Source organism: Pistacia vera, unplaced genomic scaffold (assembly GCF_008641045.1).
Source record: "Pistacia vera cultivar Batoury unplaced genomic scaffold, PisVer_v2 Contig430, whole genome shotgun sequence".
Classification (NCBI taxonomy): domain Eukaryota; kingdom Viridiplantae; phylum Streptophyta; class Magnoliopsida; order Sapindales; family Anacardiaceae; genus Pistacia; species Pistacia vera.
Genome location: NW_022196258.1, coordinates 931,912 through 951,751, shown reverse-complemented (window position 1 = coordinate 951,751; position 19,840 = coordinate 931,912). Strand labels below are relative to the sequence as shown.

General features: G+C 35.7%; 1 protein-coding gene across 1 annotated transcript; it reads right to left on the bottom strand.

The window, feature by feature from the left end:
- Positions 1-12,075: 12,075 nt before the first annotated feature.
- Positions 12,076-13,488, bottom strand: LOC116143463 (aspartic proteinase CDR1-like). Its single transcript, XM_031428924.1, has one exon. The coding sequence runs from the start codon at positions 13,486-13,488 to the stop codon at positions 12,076-12,078; it is 1,413 nt and encodes a 470-aa protein (XP_031284784.1).
- Between the last annotated feature and the right edge of the window lie 6,352 nt (positions 13,489-19,840).

Sequence of the window (19,840 nt, the reverse complement as noted above, 5' to 3'; positions counted from 1 at the left end):
CAAACCCTAAATTGGTTACACTTCCACATATTTCTCAAGCCACCAAAATTGAAGCAAAAAACTCCCTAAGGCCAACAACCACCCTAGCCGAATTTCACCTTCCACCCTTCCACATCCATCTTTCATGTTTCATCAACTCAACACATACAAACACATCACTTCTCATGGCCATAAAATTCAAAAATCAAACAACCTCAATTTCAATCCATAATTCTCATCATCCAAGAACACATACAACATATAAGAAATTTCTCTATACAAGTATTTATTCAATCAAAGCTAAAGTTGGATTTACTTACCTTGAATATTAACAATTCCAACACAACAATCTCTCTTTGGTAGAATTCCTCTTTCCTCTTAACCCTAAGCATATAAAACCATAAGAATTCAAAACTTTAAAATTTAATCTCACATCTTGGTGCAAGAATGTAATACCCAAGATGTCAAAGGTATGTTCCTAACTCAAAATAGTCCTTTAAATATTTATTTTATGTTAAAAGCATGAAATCTAACTAAGGGCAAAATAGTCAATTCATTTGGAACGGTATGAATCAATTATCCATAGAAAGGTTTGGGGGCAAAATGGTTATTTTGCCTACGGATAAGCATTGAAAAAGTCAAGGATGAGTAGGCTTCATTGCATTTAATGGCATTAATTAAGTAATAATTATGTCTAGTGTGAAATGACCAAAATGCCCTTATATGAAGAATTAAGGACTTATGAGTTATACAATTAAAATAATTGGGCCAATAGCATAATTTTGGAAAATAAATGAAATATTTTCCTATAAATGAGATGAAATTCGTTCAAGCCAAAGGAGAGAGCCTTTCTTCAACATTTCTTCCATTTTCTCTCAAATCTTCCATGAAACAAGCTTTCTTTCTCTAGGTTTTCAAGGAGTTTTGCATAATTTTTCAAGGAGAACAAGATAGGAGCCTTGGATCTTCAATTTGAAGGGTTTAAGGTAAGGATTAAAAACTTTAGTTTTGATGTGATTTGAAGATTTGAAGTAGATGTTGAGGTATAATGTTATATATGTAGGATTAAGGTGTAAAAGAAGTCAAAGGCAAAGGATTTGTTGGAGGAAGTCTTTAAAAAGGTAAGGAAGAACCTCCCATGACTTTAGGGTTTATGCTAGGGTTTGTAGATTTTTATNAGAATTCTCCCTGGTTAATCCATGAATTGTCGCTCCACAATGAACACCCGGTCTCGGACTCTTCATCATCCAAAATCTGTCAAGAAAATCAAACTGTGGTGTCCTTTATGTTAGCACAATTCACAACTAATCTTGAAAATATTACAACCTAATCTCATCCTTTTAACAACTACAATTTAAAACAACAACAAAAACTCACAAAATAAACAAAGTTCAAAACCAAAAATAACTGAGTTTAACGTTTCAACTGAACACAATTAACAAAAACAAAAGAATACAAAACAGGTGCTCTGGTTCAGTCTTGTTCTTCCTCTTCTTCCTCTTCATCTTCCTCGTCTTCCTCTTCTTCCTCTGAGCCCGTCCACTCATCCGAGTCCCACTCAACCCATTGGTATGCTGAAGTGTCAACCTTAAGCTCCTAGAAGCTATGTGTCAGTAGTTCATGCATCCTCTGTGTCCGCTCCATCATCCAATCCTGACGTTTCTTCATATATTTCATCATGCCCAACATTTCTTGCATTATCTCTTTTTGTGACCCTGTGGAGCTAAATGATGTGGCAAGGCTTGTTCTCTGCCTTTTCGCCCCTGCTCTTGGTTGGGCAGCTTCTGTTCGGTCAAGATGTTTCTTGAAATAGTCTGTATCCAGAATTGGAGCAACATGAATACGCTGCTCATCATCTTGAACCTTGACCCCAGCGTTTAGGCACATAGCTGTGATGAGATGCGGGAAACAGTAACTCGTTCGCCCCTTTTTGGATGCTAGCTTGACACTATTATAGATGATGTCTCCCACATCCATACTCTTTCCTGTGGCAATAGAGTAGAGCAATATCGCCTTCTCATGAGTCACTGTGCTGTAGTGCGACTCCGGCATTAATTTAGCATAGACAAAGTACTACCACAGCCGAGCCATTGGTGTCAACTGCGTTCCTTTGAGTGTCTTCTTTTGTCTCTTAGACACTTCCCACGCTGCCCCAGGTTTCGCAATGACCGGCAGGATAATATCATCCTCAAAGTTTGATCTTTTGAACTCCACAAACTCATACAGTTAAAACTTCGGGCAAGTTATAGAAACTATTTATTTCCTGTGCCATAAATTTCACATCCTCTCCTCGTACAAACACAGTATCTTCATTACAGTTTGGGAAGTTGGCATAGAACTCCCTCACCAACGGTTCTACAGCTAGAACTTCAAGAGCACGCATGAACATTTCCCATCGTCGTCCTCTACTCCATTCCAAAGCTTATGTTGCGGTCAATCCACGCTTAGGGATGAAACCCTTATCCTTTCGTTGGATTACCGCCTCATACCGTTTACGGGCGTCGTCGTTCACAAACCGGTTGTTAATACTCTTTCCCTTACTCTTACTCTTTCCCTTGTACGGTTGCTTAACCTTCGGAGCCATTTTCTTTTGTTTTCTCTGTAGTTTAAGGTGTACGTGGCATTGTTAGACCCGAAGTCGCCAAGTACTGCTAGGCAGTTTTTAAGGCGGTTACTGGTTTCCAACCAATATACCCTTAAACTCGGTTTCCAAATTTTAAACCCAAAGATTCAGTCCTGATTCTACACAATCACCTCCAACCTGCAAAAACAACCCACACTTCCAAAAATTTTCAAGTCAACCCCCAAACTACAATTATTCAATTCAACACAAACACTCCAAAATTATCAACACCCACACTCCTAACAATCAAGCACTGCACAAACCACTCTTCTTCAAACACAAACACAACTCAACATCCACAAAACACTTCAAAATTCAATCACACAAGATTTTCAGATCTACTCTTAGAAACTTGAAATTTTTCGAATTTAAGCTTTGGGTTGTTGAGATCTTACCATAATGAAGGAGTGTGCACCACCAATTGAAGTAGAAACAACCCAGATTGAAAAGCCCCAAAATTTTTATTCAAAAATTTTTGTGAAATTTTTGCGAAAATTGTTGTTAAAAAGGGTTGTTTTGGTGTTTAGTGATGTTATGGAGTAAGAAATTTTGTTGGAGAAGCAAAAGATTGAAAGTCGAAAAATTTTCTCTCAACTTAAAATGCAAGGCGGCGTGAAAATGAAGAGACTAAAGCGAGTATTTATAGAAAAGGCTCGTCGCCGCGGCGAAGAAGTTTCTTCGCCGCGGCGAAGTTCATCATTCTAAACCCTAATAAATTTTCCAGGTTTCGCCGCGGTGAAGAAGACACTTCGCCGCGGCGACGTTCTTCGTTTATGAACCCTAAAAATTTCCCAGGTTTCGCCGCGGCGAAGAAAAATTCTTCGCCGGGGCGAAAACTTCCCGAGAGTACAAGGCTAACTTCGCCGCGGCGAAATGCCTTAGCCAATTTTTCAGCAATTTACTTCCTTTTCTTCGCCGCGGCGACAACAATTACTTCACCGCGGCGAAATCCTCCAGTAGCTAACTCTTCTAATTCAGTTTTCTTCGCCCCGGCGAGCGGGCAGATAGAGGGAGGAATTTAAGCAAAAGCGGTGTAGCCTTGAACCACTGACTCGGAACTATTTAAACACTATCTTTCCTAGGGAGTCTCGCTCTGAAAAAGAAGGTTCCAATGAATTCGAGGAAAAGAGCACATTATGGCCATGACCAGCTAAAGATCACTGCCATCTCACGAATTGGATTTGAACCAATATCAAGCTACTCGCCCTTTCGTAGATCGTGAGAAAAAAAGAAAGAAGAGAATAGAGATAGGGTCTGGAGCATTTTCATACCTTTCTTTGGCTCACGACTTCACCTGAAACACCCAAAAACAAAAACATCAAATTTTATACAAACTCATAATGAAATTAAATAAATTAGAACGACCAAAATTAAAATAAAAAAAAATTAAAAACACTTGGGTTGCCTCCCAAGAAGCGCTTGTTTATAGTTAGAAGCTTGACTCTCTCCATCATTTAGGTTGGGGTGTCCAACCGGATTGGGATGAACTTGCAACTCATCACCCCCTCAATGTATGGCTTCAACCTCTGTCCATTAACCGTGAAAGTGCCCTTTTCCTCATGTGTGACTTCCACTGCTCCGGATGCATGTATCTTCGTAATAGTGAATGGTCCGGACCATCTAGACTTAAGTTTTCCAGGGAAAAGCCTAAGTCTAGAGTTGAACAACAATACCTTCTGTCCAACTTCAAAAGCCTTGACCCGGATGTGCTTGTCGTGCCACCTTTTTGTCTTCTCTTTATAATTCCGGGCATTTTCATATGCTTCGAGACGAAACTCATAAAGTTCGTTCAAAGTCAGCATTCTCTTCTCTCCCACGGTTTTCAAATCCATGTTCAACTGCTTGACGGCCCAGTATGCCTTATGTTCAAGTTCTATCGGCAAGTGGCATGCTTTCCCATAAACCAATCTGAATGGAGACATACCAATTGGGGTTTTGAAGGCAATGCGATAAGCCCATAAAGCATCGTCCAACTTCCGTGACCAATCCTTCCTCGAGGCATTAACTGTTTTTTCTAAAATCCCCTTTAGTTCTTTATTCGACAGTTCCACTTGCCCGCTCGTTTGTGGATGGTAGGGTGTTGCAACTCTATGTGTCACTCCATACTTACTCAGCAGTGCATCCATTTGCCTATTGCAAAAATGCGATCCTCCATCACTAATAATTGCTCGTGGTACCCCAAACCTTGAGAAAATATTCTTCCTCACAAAATTAATCACCACCCTAGCATCATTAGTTGGCAGTGCAACTGCCTCAACCCANCATTACTTCGCATCGATTGTAATTGAGTTGTGTTTGGATTTAATTTAATTTCTACTATTGTTGCGTTTATTGTGAAGTTGGTTGATTGGATATTACGTGTTGACAAATTGTATTTGTTAATCGCGTACCAACTAGTGGTATTGCCTTGTAGCGTTTATCGACGTTCAATGATAGTCTTTAACCAATCGAACTTGAGTGATCGGGTGAGACAGGATAGATTATACCTAGAGTGTCGAGAAACCATTTCATTGATTTACCTTGCCTTGTAGGTTTAGGGGATCGTAGAGGGTGGAGGAGAATTGTGTGAGTCGGTCTCGTGTGGAACCAAAACCGTAACGGCAACATTTTTATTATAAAGTCTTTATTTGTTTTAATTTCACTATTTCATTATTTGCATTTAGTCTATTTAGTTTCATCAATCACTTTGCCAATTTCATTTCCGCTACTTAAAATACATTAGGTTGTTAGTCTTGCTCCCTATGGATTCGATCCTGCTTACCGCTACTACAGTATTTAGGTTTAATTTTTAGACTGTGACGATCGGTCTAACATTCTTTCATTCCTCATTCTTGGGATATTAGTGAAGCTTGCCCATTAAGGGTGTTCTCACCTGTGCTATCAATAAGAAGGAGCCATTTCCCTGCCAGAAAGAGAGAAAGAGAATATTAAAAGGCTACGCACCTTGGTCCAGAGCGAGGATTGGGATAAGTTGAACCCGTTCTCTTTAGTTCTATTTGAACTAAGCCGAATCGCTATCTCTGAAACGTCGTACTCTCTTTATCTGAGGATTCTGCTTTTCACATTCATTATAGGACCAAAACAAGGCCTTTCCTCGCTAGTTGGAATAAAAACCTCACCAGCAGGGTTCATTGAAGCCCTTCTTGCTATCCTTGCTACCTATGAAACGAGTCCCTCTTTCATTCACTAAAGAAGACACAGCTGATAGATGGATGAATATCCATTTGCTAGCCAGTTCTATGAATCCAAATCTCGAGTTGGAGGGGCTAATTGATTCGATTTTCTCGAAATCAACAAGTGGACTTGAAATCATAGATCCATTTTGTGATCCACGCGACTCAGAGAAGAATCCTATTTCTTACTCACTCAGTGCTGTTCTGATTGAATTTCAAAGATCTCGCTCGTTGTCAAAGCACATTTTTTGAAGTGTTCTCCTATCCCTGTCACCTAAGAGAAAGTCAACTGGCAACCGCGATCGAAGTCGCGGTTTGAAGATTCATTCGACAGAGAAGGGCATGTTGGTTGCCGATACCGAGGTTCCATGAATCATTCCACCTGGCAACAACAAAAGTAGAGTTTGGCACAGGTCAAAGGGGAAAGCAACGAGGAATTCCAAACTGGAAAGAAAAGGGTAGTTCCAAACGAAGGACCCAGTGTCAAAGGGCAAGCTTCCCAGTGTCCAACTATCAAGCCCCAAAGGCTTGTGTCCGCCGAAAGCAGCCTTTTTGTTAGCCTTTCCTTGCAATGAACCGAAAGGTGAGAGGCAGGGCTCGGTCTCAAGGTTCAAAGTCACTAGTCAGTCCAACTGCACGAGTGAAAGGCAAAAGTCAAGATTACGTGCAACCAAGTGTAACGTGTCAAATTGGATCAGATTCTAAAAATGTGTTTAATAAAATATTAAAACAGTATATTCAAAGTTTGATAAAATGTTTAATAGTTGTTGGATATATTTTCTGAAAAATATTTTAGATTTTTTTTAACCCCCTACATTTTTTAATTTAGCTGAACACTCCTACAATAAAAGTTTAAAAATTAACTAAAGCAACCCAGCCACCTAAGAGGACAGCCAACTATCGGCCACCACCATCGGACGGCAACTAGCAATTGTCGGAATGGTGCACAATCAGTTGGATCTAGCCATCGTTAACAACCAAAATTTGGCCGTCTTTAGCAACTAGATCTGGCCATAGATCTAGTCGTTTCCGGCCAGATTGGCACACGACCAATCAGATTTGGTCGGTCATGTGTCATTTTGGCCATGACGGCTCGTGGTGGCTACTGACAGCAGTAGCAATGGTGGTCTTGGGTGGATTAATTTTCAAATCGGAAAGGTAATTATGTTTAGTTGAATAGAGTTAGAAAAATGTTTTGAGTTAAATAAAATAGGATAATCTGAAAACAGTCCCACCCACTTTTTATTTTTAGACAAAAAATCATATTTGAATTGGATTAATTTTTTGAATGAATTGACCCCATAAGTAAACAAACACATATTCTGTTTTTTAATCTAAATAGGATGACAGAATAATGATCCAGAATAGTGTAACAAACAAGGGCTAACACACTGATCTTGTTATCTAGGACCTCAATATCCATTACGGCTGCATTCACAAAAGTTGGGATTGAAAATTTTGATATTAGGGTTCTTAATTGAATTTGGGAAAAATTACAATCTAGGGTTGATAATCCAAATTCTAAAGTTTTGGGATTAGATTTTAAATTGTCGAATTGAACCCAACAATTTCATGTCCAAATCCACACGAGCTACCAATCAATCACGAAAAACTCATTATCTCCCTTGCATAAGCCGAGAAGTGTCCATGGGTTTTCTAAACTTTTCTTTGGCATTCTATATTCCTTGAAGTTCATTGATGATTATATTGCTTGAATGTGTTGTGTGTTGATTGATTTGTTGTTTTTCGGCCATTAGAAGACCTTTTCTGGCCATTAGAGATGAGGAATAGCTAATTTTTGGTTGTTGGTGTCGTAGAAACGCGATCTAGAATTTCCAGATTGAAGGGGTGTAATTGTCATATTTCAAACATTTAGGGGTAAAATAAGAAAAGTTTATAGGGCCACTGGAATTATTGCCAAAACATGTCAAAATTGGGTCAAACTGCATAAAATGGTCAAAACGGGTCAAACTGACCCAATATCAGTACAAGTCAAGTCAATTGGATCAATAGGGTATTAGGGTCAACCGATTCAAACATGGTCAAACGGGCCAAACCAAGTCAAAACTAGGTCAAATAGACCTAGACCCGGGTCAGCTAACCCGTAGACCTGACTGGATGCTCCAATTGGACCCCATGCACACGTGGTGGCGCGTGAGGAGCCTATAGGGCTGTTTTTTTAGCTATAAATTTTTCAGGATTTTTCTAATATTAACTTAGAATTATTGGAGCAATTTCATAATTTTTGGATTATGGAAAAATATTAAATACGTTATTTATATGTAATGGTTGGTTTTTTTTTTAATATTTTTAATGATGAATATTGCTAGGAAAATTCTGGAAAATTTGTGAAAATTATTTCACTATTAAATACGTTATTACACTATTGGTTGAATATTGCGGCATGTTACACTCTCCTTGTACTATGTTTTATATCTTATACTCTCAACATTGTCATATGTGGTTAACTATGTATATAGTTGGAGTATAAACCTTAGGGAAAAAAGTTATTGTTCACTAGATTAAAATGTAACATGATTAAATTAAGATTGTCCCAGATAATTGGGTATTATATCACATAAAATCTTAATTATGACAATTAAAATGTAACAGTTATTGAATTAAGTTTGTCAGACATAATTAAGTGTGTATCTCATGAAATCTTAATATTTATGACAATATAATTTAGTATCATTAGAACAAATTTAGTGAACTGTCAAAATGTTTAATTGCCAAAGCGATGCGTTCATTGAAGCTTGCAAAATTTTTCATTCGATAAATGATACATTATTTTAGTTTTTGACAATATTACTTAGTATCACCAGAATGCTTAATTGCCAAAGCGGTGCATTCATTGAAGCTTGCAAAATTATTCATTTGGTAAATGATACATTCTTTAGTTTTGATGCATATAATTTCTTGCCCAAAGGTGGTTATTATTTGTGCTAAAAATTAATGGTTGCATAAGGTTAATTTTTGGAAATACACTGGTCTTGAAAAATTCAGTACACTTAAAAGTGATTGATTTTTCATTGACATGTATTTTCCTATTAAGTGGAGGATAAACAGTCGCCTAAAAAGTTTTATCTACCCAAAAAGGGATAGGCTTTTGAATGTCATATGTTCTCATTAGTTATTTTCATAACCTGATGCGTACAAGGTCCTGATAGCATGTCATTTTTTCTGCTAAAGTGGAGTTAATGATGATGCACCAGGAATCCCTATAAGTTTTAGCTTATCAGATTTTAAAGCTACTTTGATTGTTTATTGCCTATAATGTTGTGGTTGGGACCCTAATAGCATGTTATTTTCTCTACCCAAGGGAGAGTTAATGGTGATGCACCCAGTGTCCCTATGTGAAATAGCTTATGAGGATTAAAGCTATTTAATTTTTATTGCCTGTGATATTAATATGTTGCATTGATTTGTTTCAAACAGTTTCAGTGAACAATAATAATATATGCAGTTTATTCTTATTTATAACTATCCCAAGTTGGGACTAAATTTTTTTTATAACTACATAGAGATTATTCTGTAGCTTGGAATGCATGGAGAACTAAGCATTTGATGCAGGTAATACTATAAAAATATATATTAGGATTTTGCAAAGAAAAATTTCAATCAAATTGAAAACAAGTAAGGTATAGATTGTTACCTTAAGTCTTAGAAACCTTGGAGACTTTTAATTTCAAGAGAAATTAAACAAGAGAGTAACCACACTAAGGAAAAAGAAAAATTAGGCCAAGAGAGATATATTAGGGTTCTTAGAAATTTTTGATCTCTATTCTAAAATTGATATATCATTTTCTTTATACATGTAGCCTTGTAAATAATTCAATAATTGTTTTGGACTTCCTTAAACAATTCCATAATTGTTTTAGTGTTGTAAATAATTTCATCATTAGGATGAAGTTATTAAACTTCTTTATATAATGACATTGGATTAACATTTAATCATAATTAACAATTTAACTTTTAAATTGTTCATAATTACAAATATAACCCTATGAATCTAATTCAATGATAATAATATAAATGTCTTTATTATCCTTGTTAGGTGCTAGCCAACCTTGGATAATTAATTCTCTTTGACTATTTTTCCATTCTCCTTAGTTTTTTATATGTGGCCTCCTATGCTCACTGTGGCTTAGCCGTGGGCCCAATATCGTAGTCTATTTTAATATATTTTGTTATAACTCTTTATGACCGAAACTCCTACTGACTATGGTAGGCATCTAGTAATGCTCCATAACCCCTAAGTCACAATGAAGATATACTCCAAGGAACCATTTTATAATTATATGCGCCGTGAAGTTAAGTTCTTCCGTTGTCTAATCCCAATTAAGAATAGATTCATAGTATGTCAAAATCCTTATCTTAATCTTACATCAAATTGACAATTAATACATTTCGAATGTGTCATTATGAAACAACTTTTCAGGTAATATTTTATATACCCCGACCGGAGATTTCCATTTCGTATATTGACATTGGTCTGGGAACTTGATAACAAACTATATCAACTCAACGGATCTCGTCTTGACTATCACCTGTCTTCACACACAAATAACACATGGCTAGATCGGCTTCTTACACATGATATGACTAGTCCCATGTTTATACACCATATGAATCACATGTATCTATGTAGAATTCAACCTTGACATCTCAGGTTTAAGGATCAATGATACACTAATACGATCTTACGATGTATCATTGACTATATTCTAAATGTCCATGTGATTCATCGTGAATGGTCAGATTCGATAAACAGTTTATAACTGTTTATCCATACTAATGCCCTAGTGACATAACTCTTATAATCACCTACACTAATACCATCACATGATATTCAATTGAGACATTTAGCATGCCTACTATGCAATGTTATTGCCCAATTAACATTACTTATGTAGGGAATGCTTTGATGATTTGATCTTCTAAAGATATGTATCATTCGAACATTTCACATACATTATAAATAATATAAATGAAGTAGGACACATATGGATGAGCCACGAGCCGAGTAGCTCACGAGCTCGAGCAGCTTGTGAATAGTGACGAGGCCGAGCTCGGCTCATCAGGCTCGCGAGCTTAAACAAGCTTAGGGGCCAATTTGCAAGATTTCAAAAGTTTTTTTATTTTTAAGTTGTTAAAATTTCAAATAGCACTCATATAGATAAAAACGCAGAAGTGCAGAACCCATTTCAATTTTTCAAAGCTGAAACAAAAACTCAAAAGGTAAAACCCATTTGCGATTTTTCGTTAACCCTAAGTCCTAACTCTCCACTGCCATTCGCCGTAAATCAGTCACTCACGACGCACGAGTTACGCCACCGTTCGTAACAGTCTGTTTGATCTTTTCCACATTGTTTTCAGCAACATCAACCTTAAGCTTAACTTCATCTCTTGCAACCTTGAGCCTCCCAAAATCTTTTTCGAGTTTGCTGAAGTTGGTCTTGTAGCTGTACAAGTACATAAATGGACGCCCAAAGCACTTGCCAACATCGATAACAGCACTCACAACACCCGCGACAATAGCGACTATTTCAGCCATTTTCAGAACAAATAATAAAGCTGAATCAAAACAGAGAAAACTAAAGGACAACAGGGGAGCAAAAACAGGAAAAAAAATAGTGACGCAACGAGATCACAAAGCGAAGTGTTTCTTTGAAGGAGTATAAATTCAAACAGTGGATATAGAATCAGATTAAAAGATACGAAGTAATTTCAAGCAAATCAACGAAAGATCTGGTGTCGGATTTTGTTTGGAGAGAGAGAGAGAGAGATTAAAAGGAAGGAAATTCAGAAATCTCTATAGCAGAGTGAAGAAGAGAGAATGTGTGACTTGTGAATTTCTGATGACATGTGCTCACCAGTAACATGCGTGTTGAATGGTTCAAAACCAAAAGGTAATTTTAATAAAAATTATTTTGAAAGACTAAAAATGTGGAAAAGATCAGGCTAGAGCTCGTTTGAGCTCGATTAAGCGAGCTCGAGCTCGAGTACCCCTTCACACTTGCGAGCTCGAGCTCGAGCTCAAGTACTGAAGCTCGATTAAAGAGCTCGAGCTCGGTACTGTTCATCATGAGTCGAGCTTGAGTACCGAGATATTCGGCTCGTATACATCCCTAAGTACACATACATATGAAATCAGAACTTTTACTTCCATTCTTAAAATAATATTTACAATATATAATGCTTTGAAACCAACAACACGATTGTTTCTTAGGAGATATCCTAACATATTCCAATAATAAAGTATCACTGTAGAAAGTAACATCAACTATCATCGCCACTCTAAAAGTGATCAGAAGCACATTCTTCTTGGTAAAACTGAATTGCATTGATTACTGTGTTATGAATAATGCGCATATTTTGCATATGATAAGCTCCTAGAATAGAAGCGAATGGACTGGGCATTAATGCTACACAGAAAAATCCTTCATCAAATTCAATGTGCACAAACCTGCTATGTACTACGTAGTCTGCTCCTTGGAAATGATAGGTCAATGGTAGAAAATCTCTAAAATCTTGTCTGTGCATATAACAAAGATTGAACTTTATACTGCTAGTGGGAGGTACTACTACTCTCACAAGATTATAAGAATCATAGTGTAGACTAAATGCTGTTGTCACCAATTCAAAAACATTGAACCCACTCGTGGCACTTGTGGTGAGTGTGGTAAATGGATTTCCTGAATCTATGAAAAAACCGTAACTAAGTGTAGCGTCGAAGCAACCTGGTGGTAAATATAAGCGATACCTTCCAACACTTATATCTATAAGATCAAGATAATAAAAACTTCTGCCTACTAAACTTATAAAGGGCGTTGTTGGAATGTTTCCTTCAGGTAATTGAACATCATCCCCAAACCTGAGTATATGAGGATGAACATCGAATGGATAATTTTGATCATAAGGAACAATACAATAAGAGAAAACACCACCAATTGTTTCATGCAATTGGCCCACTAGTGAGGTAGGATGTAAGTCTAATCCCAAGATCCCGGAAATCCTATTAGATGGTTTATTACCGAATTTGAAATTTACGTTGTCATTCGAGCAGCCGAAGAGAACAGTAAATTCTTCGTCATCAAAGTCTCTATTTATAAAATGAAATGATTCCGAGGAGAGGTAACCTTTTGTTGGCCCAGAAGAAGTTGGACCATCACCATATGTTTGACTGTAGACGCAATCGCCATTAACACATCGGAAAATGCTGGATGGTTCATTGTAGTTACAAAGAGGGTGATCGCAATTAACTCTATGATAAGAAGAGGAAGCTTGTGAATTGTATCTGGGATAACTTTGTTGGAAACAATTTATGCAAGGTTCACATTGTGTCCAAGTTAAGTGACTACCGGTGTCCACCATTAAATACACAGGATGCACTGGGTTTCCAATCATCATGTACGCAATATAGAATGTAAATTGACGGTCTAGAGCAGTCAAAAGCTTGTCATCACTGAATGTTGCATTTTGAGTAAAACGTAAGTTCGTTAGTTTAGCTTTGGCCAGGGTGATATTAACCCTTCTTTCAACTCTTTCGTGGTGTGTAAGGTTAGGTTGATATAAAGGGGACGCACTAGAGTCTATTGGGATGAGCTTAATGCTGAATCCTGAAGATTTTGAAGCTGCAAAACTAAATCTAGAAAATATAACAAGACTAAAAAATACTAAAGCTATTCGTAAGTACTGAGTTGCTTCCATTCTGGATGTTTAAGGAATTAATAGTCCTACCCAAGTATTTACCCAAGTATTTATAGTATTGGTCACAACAACCTTATAACTAACTTAAATTAAAAAAAAAAACAAAAAAAAAAAATCCTTCTAATTAATTCTATCTAATTAGTATAAAACAGAAATTAACTAATAAATGATATAGAATAAGCTAATATTAGAATTTTGCTAAAAAAGAAAAAAAGAGTTAATAATTGATGTTAAACATTGAGACAACCCATGTTAACAAATGATGTCTAAAATTGTTACGATGCTAACAATGCCTACTTTAAAGATAAAGGGCATGAAGCTTTAATCAAATTGATTAAATTTAACAGTTTAAAATCAAGTGATAAATAAAATAACTACTTATAGCAATTCATTTACAACTATTGGATTGAAATAAATCACTATATATATATATATATATATATATAGTGATTTATTTCAATCCAATAGTTGTAAATGAATTGTTATAAGTAGTTATTTTATGTTTCACTTTATCACTTAATTTTAAGCTGTTAAATTGATATTGACAAATGATTATTAATAAATGTTCAAATTAGTTTAAAAATTGAAATTCCTATAATCCGACCCCTCTATATATAGATATATAAATTCTCGTTGGGGAAGCATTTAACACATTTCATTTTCTTACATTTTGGTAACCATTAAGATTAAGAGTTTTATTTGATACATTTTATTCATCTATTTAATTTGAGGATTCTAATTATATTTTTATAGTGTTTTGGCTAAATAAGATCAGAAGAAGTGAGAAGACCCTTAGAGGATTTTAATACTACCTTGGGTTAAGTTTAAAGTTTTGAATAGAAAATCCCTAAATATTTTTAGAAAATATGCTTTCTTTTCCAAGCATGTTTGATTTAAAGCATACTCATTCCAATTAAATTTTATTAAAGACCTTGCTGAGCCAAATTTTATTTTACTGGCTTGAACACCTTCCAATATCAATGAATCTTTATTTGTTTCATATTGACATGATTTAAAAATTTAGTATTTTATTCGAATAAACGTCAACAAGTTAAAGTGAGTAAGATTAATTCTATTAATAGCCACTAAAGGTTAATAATAATATTAATGAAGTCAGTTTGTGAAATTTTAATTGACTTGGGAATAACGTTATTATAGAAATGTTAGAAGTTTTAGACTTAAAAGATTATTTTCCCACAATCAATATATTTTTAAGAATGATGAAGCCAATATATTTTCCCTTGGACCACGTTAAAGCATGCAAGCACTTAAGATTGTTAAAAATTCAAGCACTTTCTAACTTGATTTTGCCTTGGGATAATTGAAGAATTACGAAAAAAAAATAAAGAAAATTGAAAGAATTTTGAGAGAAAAATCTAGAACCACGTTAACAGGTCTGAGCGGGATTACAAATACTGTAGGGTAAAACACATCATTTTACACAATCACAATAAAGTCCAACATCTTCTGAAACTTAACACATTGGTCCTTTACAATTACAATAAAGTCCAATGGCTTCTGAAACTTAACACATTGGTCATTCATCAAATTATGTGCACTGATTTTCTAGAAGATTCATCAACTGCACACACCTCCAACTACTATCAACCTCCAACTGTTATTAAATTTTCTACCAAAAAAAAAAAAAAAAAAAAAATCATTGCCTGTTTCCACAAAATAGTTAAGCAGGGAAAAATAATGTAACTTTCAACTTGTCTCCTAACATCTTAAACATGTTTCCAAGCAATGCTTTGGTCAAACCATCTACTATTTGATATTCAATAGCTCCATACTGAACACTCAACTTTTTTTCTACAACAATCCCTGACATAGTGCACATCAATATCAATATGCTTAGTCTAATTGTCATGAAAAACAAGATTTGAGAAGAATGCTTCTACACTCATATTGTCACGCCACAAAACATAAGTATTATTAACTTCAATCCCAAGTTCTTTAAACAAATGCTGAATCCACACAATCTTAGTTGCAACTTGACTGTGAGATCTGTATTTTGCTCTTGTGGAAGATAAAGACACCAATTTTTGCTTCCTTGAACTCCATTGAACCAGATTCCCACCAAGAAAACATTGTAGCCACTAGTAGATTTCCTATCACTTATATCACTAACCCAATCTGCATTAGCATAACCTTCAATGATAAAATGCTAACTTCTTTTGGACAGAAGACCATGTTGTAAGGTGCCCTTAACATACTTTAAAATTCGTTTGGAAGCAATCCAATTAGCTACAGTAGGAGCTTGAAGAAATTGACATTGCAAAAGCCAAAACAGGCCTGGATAAAGTGAGATATTGTAGACCTCCAATAATGCTTTTGTATAATGTTGGTTGATCAAAATCTCACTGTACTCTTCTCCAAGTTTAGTACCAATTGCCATAGTGTAGTGCAAGGTTTAGACTCTGCCATTCCGACCTTTTGTAGCAACTCTTGTGCATATTTATTTATTCAAGTCTTTTATTTGGATAATGGAAGTGAAGAAAATGTAGTTATTGGAGATGGAAAGGAAAATTCACTCATCAAGCTCCCTAAGTTAAAAGTACTAAGACTATATGGACTTGTAAGCATCATTAGTTTCCACCCAGAAAATTTCCATTCAAGTTGGCCAGCCTTGGAAGATTTCACAATAGGTAAGTGCTCGAATTTGAGTATGTCTTTCTTTATTGAAGTTGTATCTAAAGTACAAGATCTACGAGGTATGTATTTTTTTTTTTTTAATGTTTTATCAAGATTTTCTTGAAGCCATTTGTAGATGGTGAAAATCTATGATTACAGGACAGACTGATCCAATGAGATTGAGGCCACTAACGATCTATTAAACTTGCACACACAAAGAAACAAGCGTGAAGCTTACATAGAACACTGATGTGGTGTCTATTGTAGACACTCTGATGTTTAAGTCAGCGAGGCTGAAAGAGGCTTTTTAGTGAGGGCTAAGGGGAAGAAAGTTTATCAGAATCCAATCGGAGATTAGAATACGGCGAAGGTGCTAGTTCTTAGGAGCAAGAGCTTTAGAAGCTAGTAGGTGGCGTTAAATAATGCATCCTTAATGAGAGGTCAGGCCTATGCTTATATAGTGAACGTATGATCTCTGAATCCTCGTAGAACTCTAGGTTCATAATGACAGAGTTTCAGTAAATAGGAAAGTATGGATTTACTTGTCTTTGTAAGAGTAAGAGTCTTAAATTGTACAAGATTTAGGATCTTAGAGGAATTAAGATGTAGAAGAAATAGGAAGTAGATGAATTAGGATACCAATAGAGCTTTGGACCCGTTGAAGCGATCTTGGGCTGATGGGCCTTGGCCTAAATAAAATACTGGTCAGGCCTAATTTGGATGATCCAACCTATAAGAAGTTTTGGTTGGTGCAATGGGTGGGCCCATGGCATGGATCTTAGAGTAGGCCCAATTGGAATTGGGTTGTGGTGTTGGGCCACCTAGTAGATGTTTTGTGTTTGAACCTGTTAAGGCCCAATCGATTTTTGGCTTGTACAGTTTGTCCCGCACTCTCTAAGTTAAGGAGTCCTTAGCTTGGAGATTATTTTAGACTAAGTGAGGGTAGATTAGGCCGAATGATAGTGTCACAGGTCAAGAGAGAGTACTTTAGCCAAGTAAAGGTGTACTAAGCCGAAAAAGGGTGCAAGGTGTATCCTATGTGCTCACTTGGTTAACCGAGTCGAGTGGGAACTTCATATACCCTGTATAGTTTATATACCCCGGTCGGAGATTTCCTTTTCGTATATTGACATTTGTCTGGGAACTTGATATTAAACTATATCAACTCAACGGATCCCGTCTTGACTATCACTTGTCTTCACACATAAATAAACCATGGCTAGATTGACTTTTTACACATGACATGACTAGTCTCATGTTTATACATCATATGAATCACAAGCATTTATGCGGAATTCAACCTTGACATCTCAGGTCTAATGATCAATGATACACTAATACGATCCTACGATTTATCATTAACTACATTCTAAATGTCCATGTGATTCATCGTAAATTGTCATATTCGATAAAAATCTACTAACTGTTTATTCATGCTAATGCCCTAGTGACATAACTCTTATAATCACTCACACAATACTATCACATGATATCCAATAGAGACATTTAGCATGCCTACTATGCAATGTTATTGCCCAATTAACATTACTTATATAAAGAATGCTTCGATAATTTGATCTTCTAAAGATCTGTATCATCTAGACATTTTACATGCATTATAAATAATATAAATGAAGCAGTAAATATATATCCGAAATCAGAACTTTTTCTTCCATTCTTAAAATAATATTTACAAGATATAATGTTTTGAAACCAATAACACGATTGATTCCTAGGACATATACTAACATATTCCTATATATAGAGTATCACTATAGAAAGGTAACAGCAGCCATCATCACCACTCTAAAAGTGATCAAAACCACATTCTTCTTTGTAAAACTGAATTGCATTGATTACTCTGTTATGAATAATGCGCATATTTTGCATATGATAGGCTCCTAGAATAGAAGCAAATGGATCAGGCATTAATGTTACACAGAGAAATCCTCCGTTATATTGAATGTGCACAAACCTGCTATGTACTACGTAGTTTGCCCCTCGGAAATGATAGGTCAATGGTAGAAAATCTCTAAAATCTTGTATGTGCATATAACAAAGTTTGAACGGTATACTTCTTATGCAAGGCACTCTCACAAGTGATAATCATATTTTACACTATGATTTTGCATTGAATTTTGATAGGATTTAGGATACTTTTAATACAATTTGGGCCATAATTGCTACCTAATTCTATTAATTTGTCTTTGCAGGCCTAAACGATGATTTTTAGCATAAATGACAGTTTTGAGCGTAAATTATGTAACTTGAGCTTGGAAACTCGAATGGCCTGAATTTAGAAGCTTTGGAAAGCTAAGAAGAAGAGCTACAACTTTCATGTTTTGGGTTTTTCCTAATTCTGACTGGACAAGGGTGAAAACTTGGCTTGAATTCGTGAAAAGTACATTGGGAACTGAAGAAAAAATATCTTTGGACGTGCTTCAGTATTTCTTCCATAACTTGAGCTGTAGACCTCAAATTGTGCTTATTCTTAAACGAAAAGAAAGATAATTTAAAGGCTACAATTCATATGTTTAACACTTTTCTAGATTTAGAATCTATCAGGCTCAAATTTTGCCCGAAATTATTCACTACGGCGAGGAACAATATTCGCCGCAGTGAAACCTGCATCCGCTGTAAAAATAAAATGACGCGTTTTGGCTTGCTAGGGCTTGGTCCTTAAGTGAAAGAGGTATAAATTAGAGCAAAAAAGAAGAGAAAAAAAGGCTTGGTTCGTCATTTGGAAGGCAGCTCTTTAAAGAAGAAGATTAATGAAGATTTGGGCTTCAAATTAGAGAAGATTTCTCCATCTTTTGCTTGTTTTTCAATGATGAATCTTGATTCAGTTTGTTTTTGTTATTTTAATTCGTTTTTGAGTATGAACTGAGCTGTTTAGCTAGGGTTTGATGTAATCTTGATACAATGATTCAAATTTATATGAATTGATTTACTTTGAGTTTTAATTTCATGATTGAGTGTTTATCTCTTTGCTTAATGACTTTTGGATGCTTGATCACCATTCAAATGTGTGTTGTTCATAATGAGACTGAGAAGCGATCTGTGATTGTGCCTCTTGGGATAAATACCTTAGATTAGCAAACGCTAGAGATAGGTTTAACGATCTATGAAATCTAGATAGAATTCCATAAAGCTTAAAAGACTTGGAACTATTAATCTTCATTTTGTTGGGTGTGGAAGCTTGATAGGGATAAGTAGGGAAATGTAGCCTAAGAATGTATGTTTTACAACTTAGGGAATTCGATTTTCAATCAAAGAATTAGAACTTGGGTAATAGATTCTGTGATTTGGGTTAGCGTATCTAGGTGAAATCAACACCCTCGCATTTTTTAGCATTGTTTAATTAGTTAAATTGTTGGGTTTTGCTTTAATTTCATTATCATTCATTTATATTTTGTTAATTTGTATTTAGTTTGCTAATTTTTCATCAATCCAATTTATTGTTGCTTTAATTAGGACTTAAACTAGAGAAATCGGTACTTAGTAACATTATCCTCGTGAGAACGATACTCACTCATCACTTTATTACTTTGTGCGACTAGTGCACTTGCTATTTTTGCATGTTGTAGTAAACACGCATCAAGTTTTTGGCGCCGTTGCCGGGGATAGTTGATTATTAATATTGATAGTATCTAGTGTAGTGCTAAATTGAAGCTTTTATTTCATTTTTGTAGTTAATTGTAAATATTCTATAGTCTTA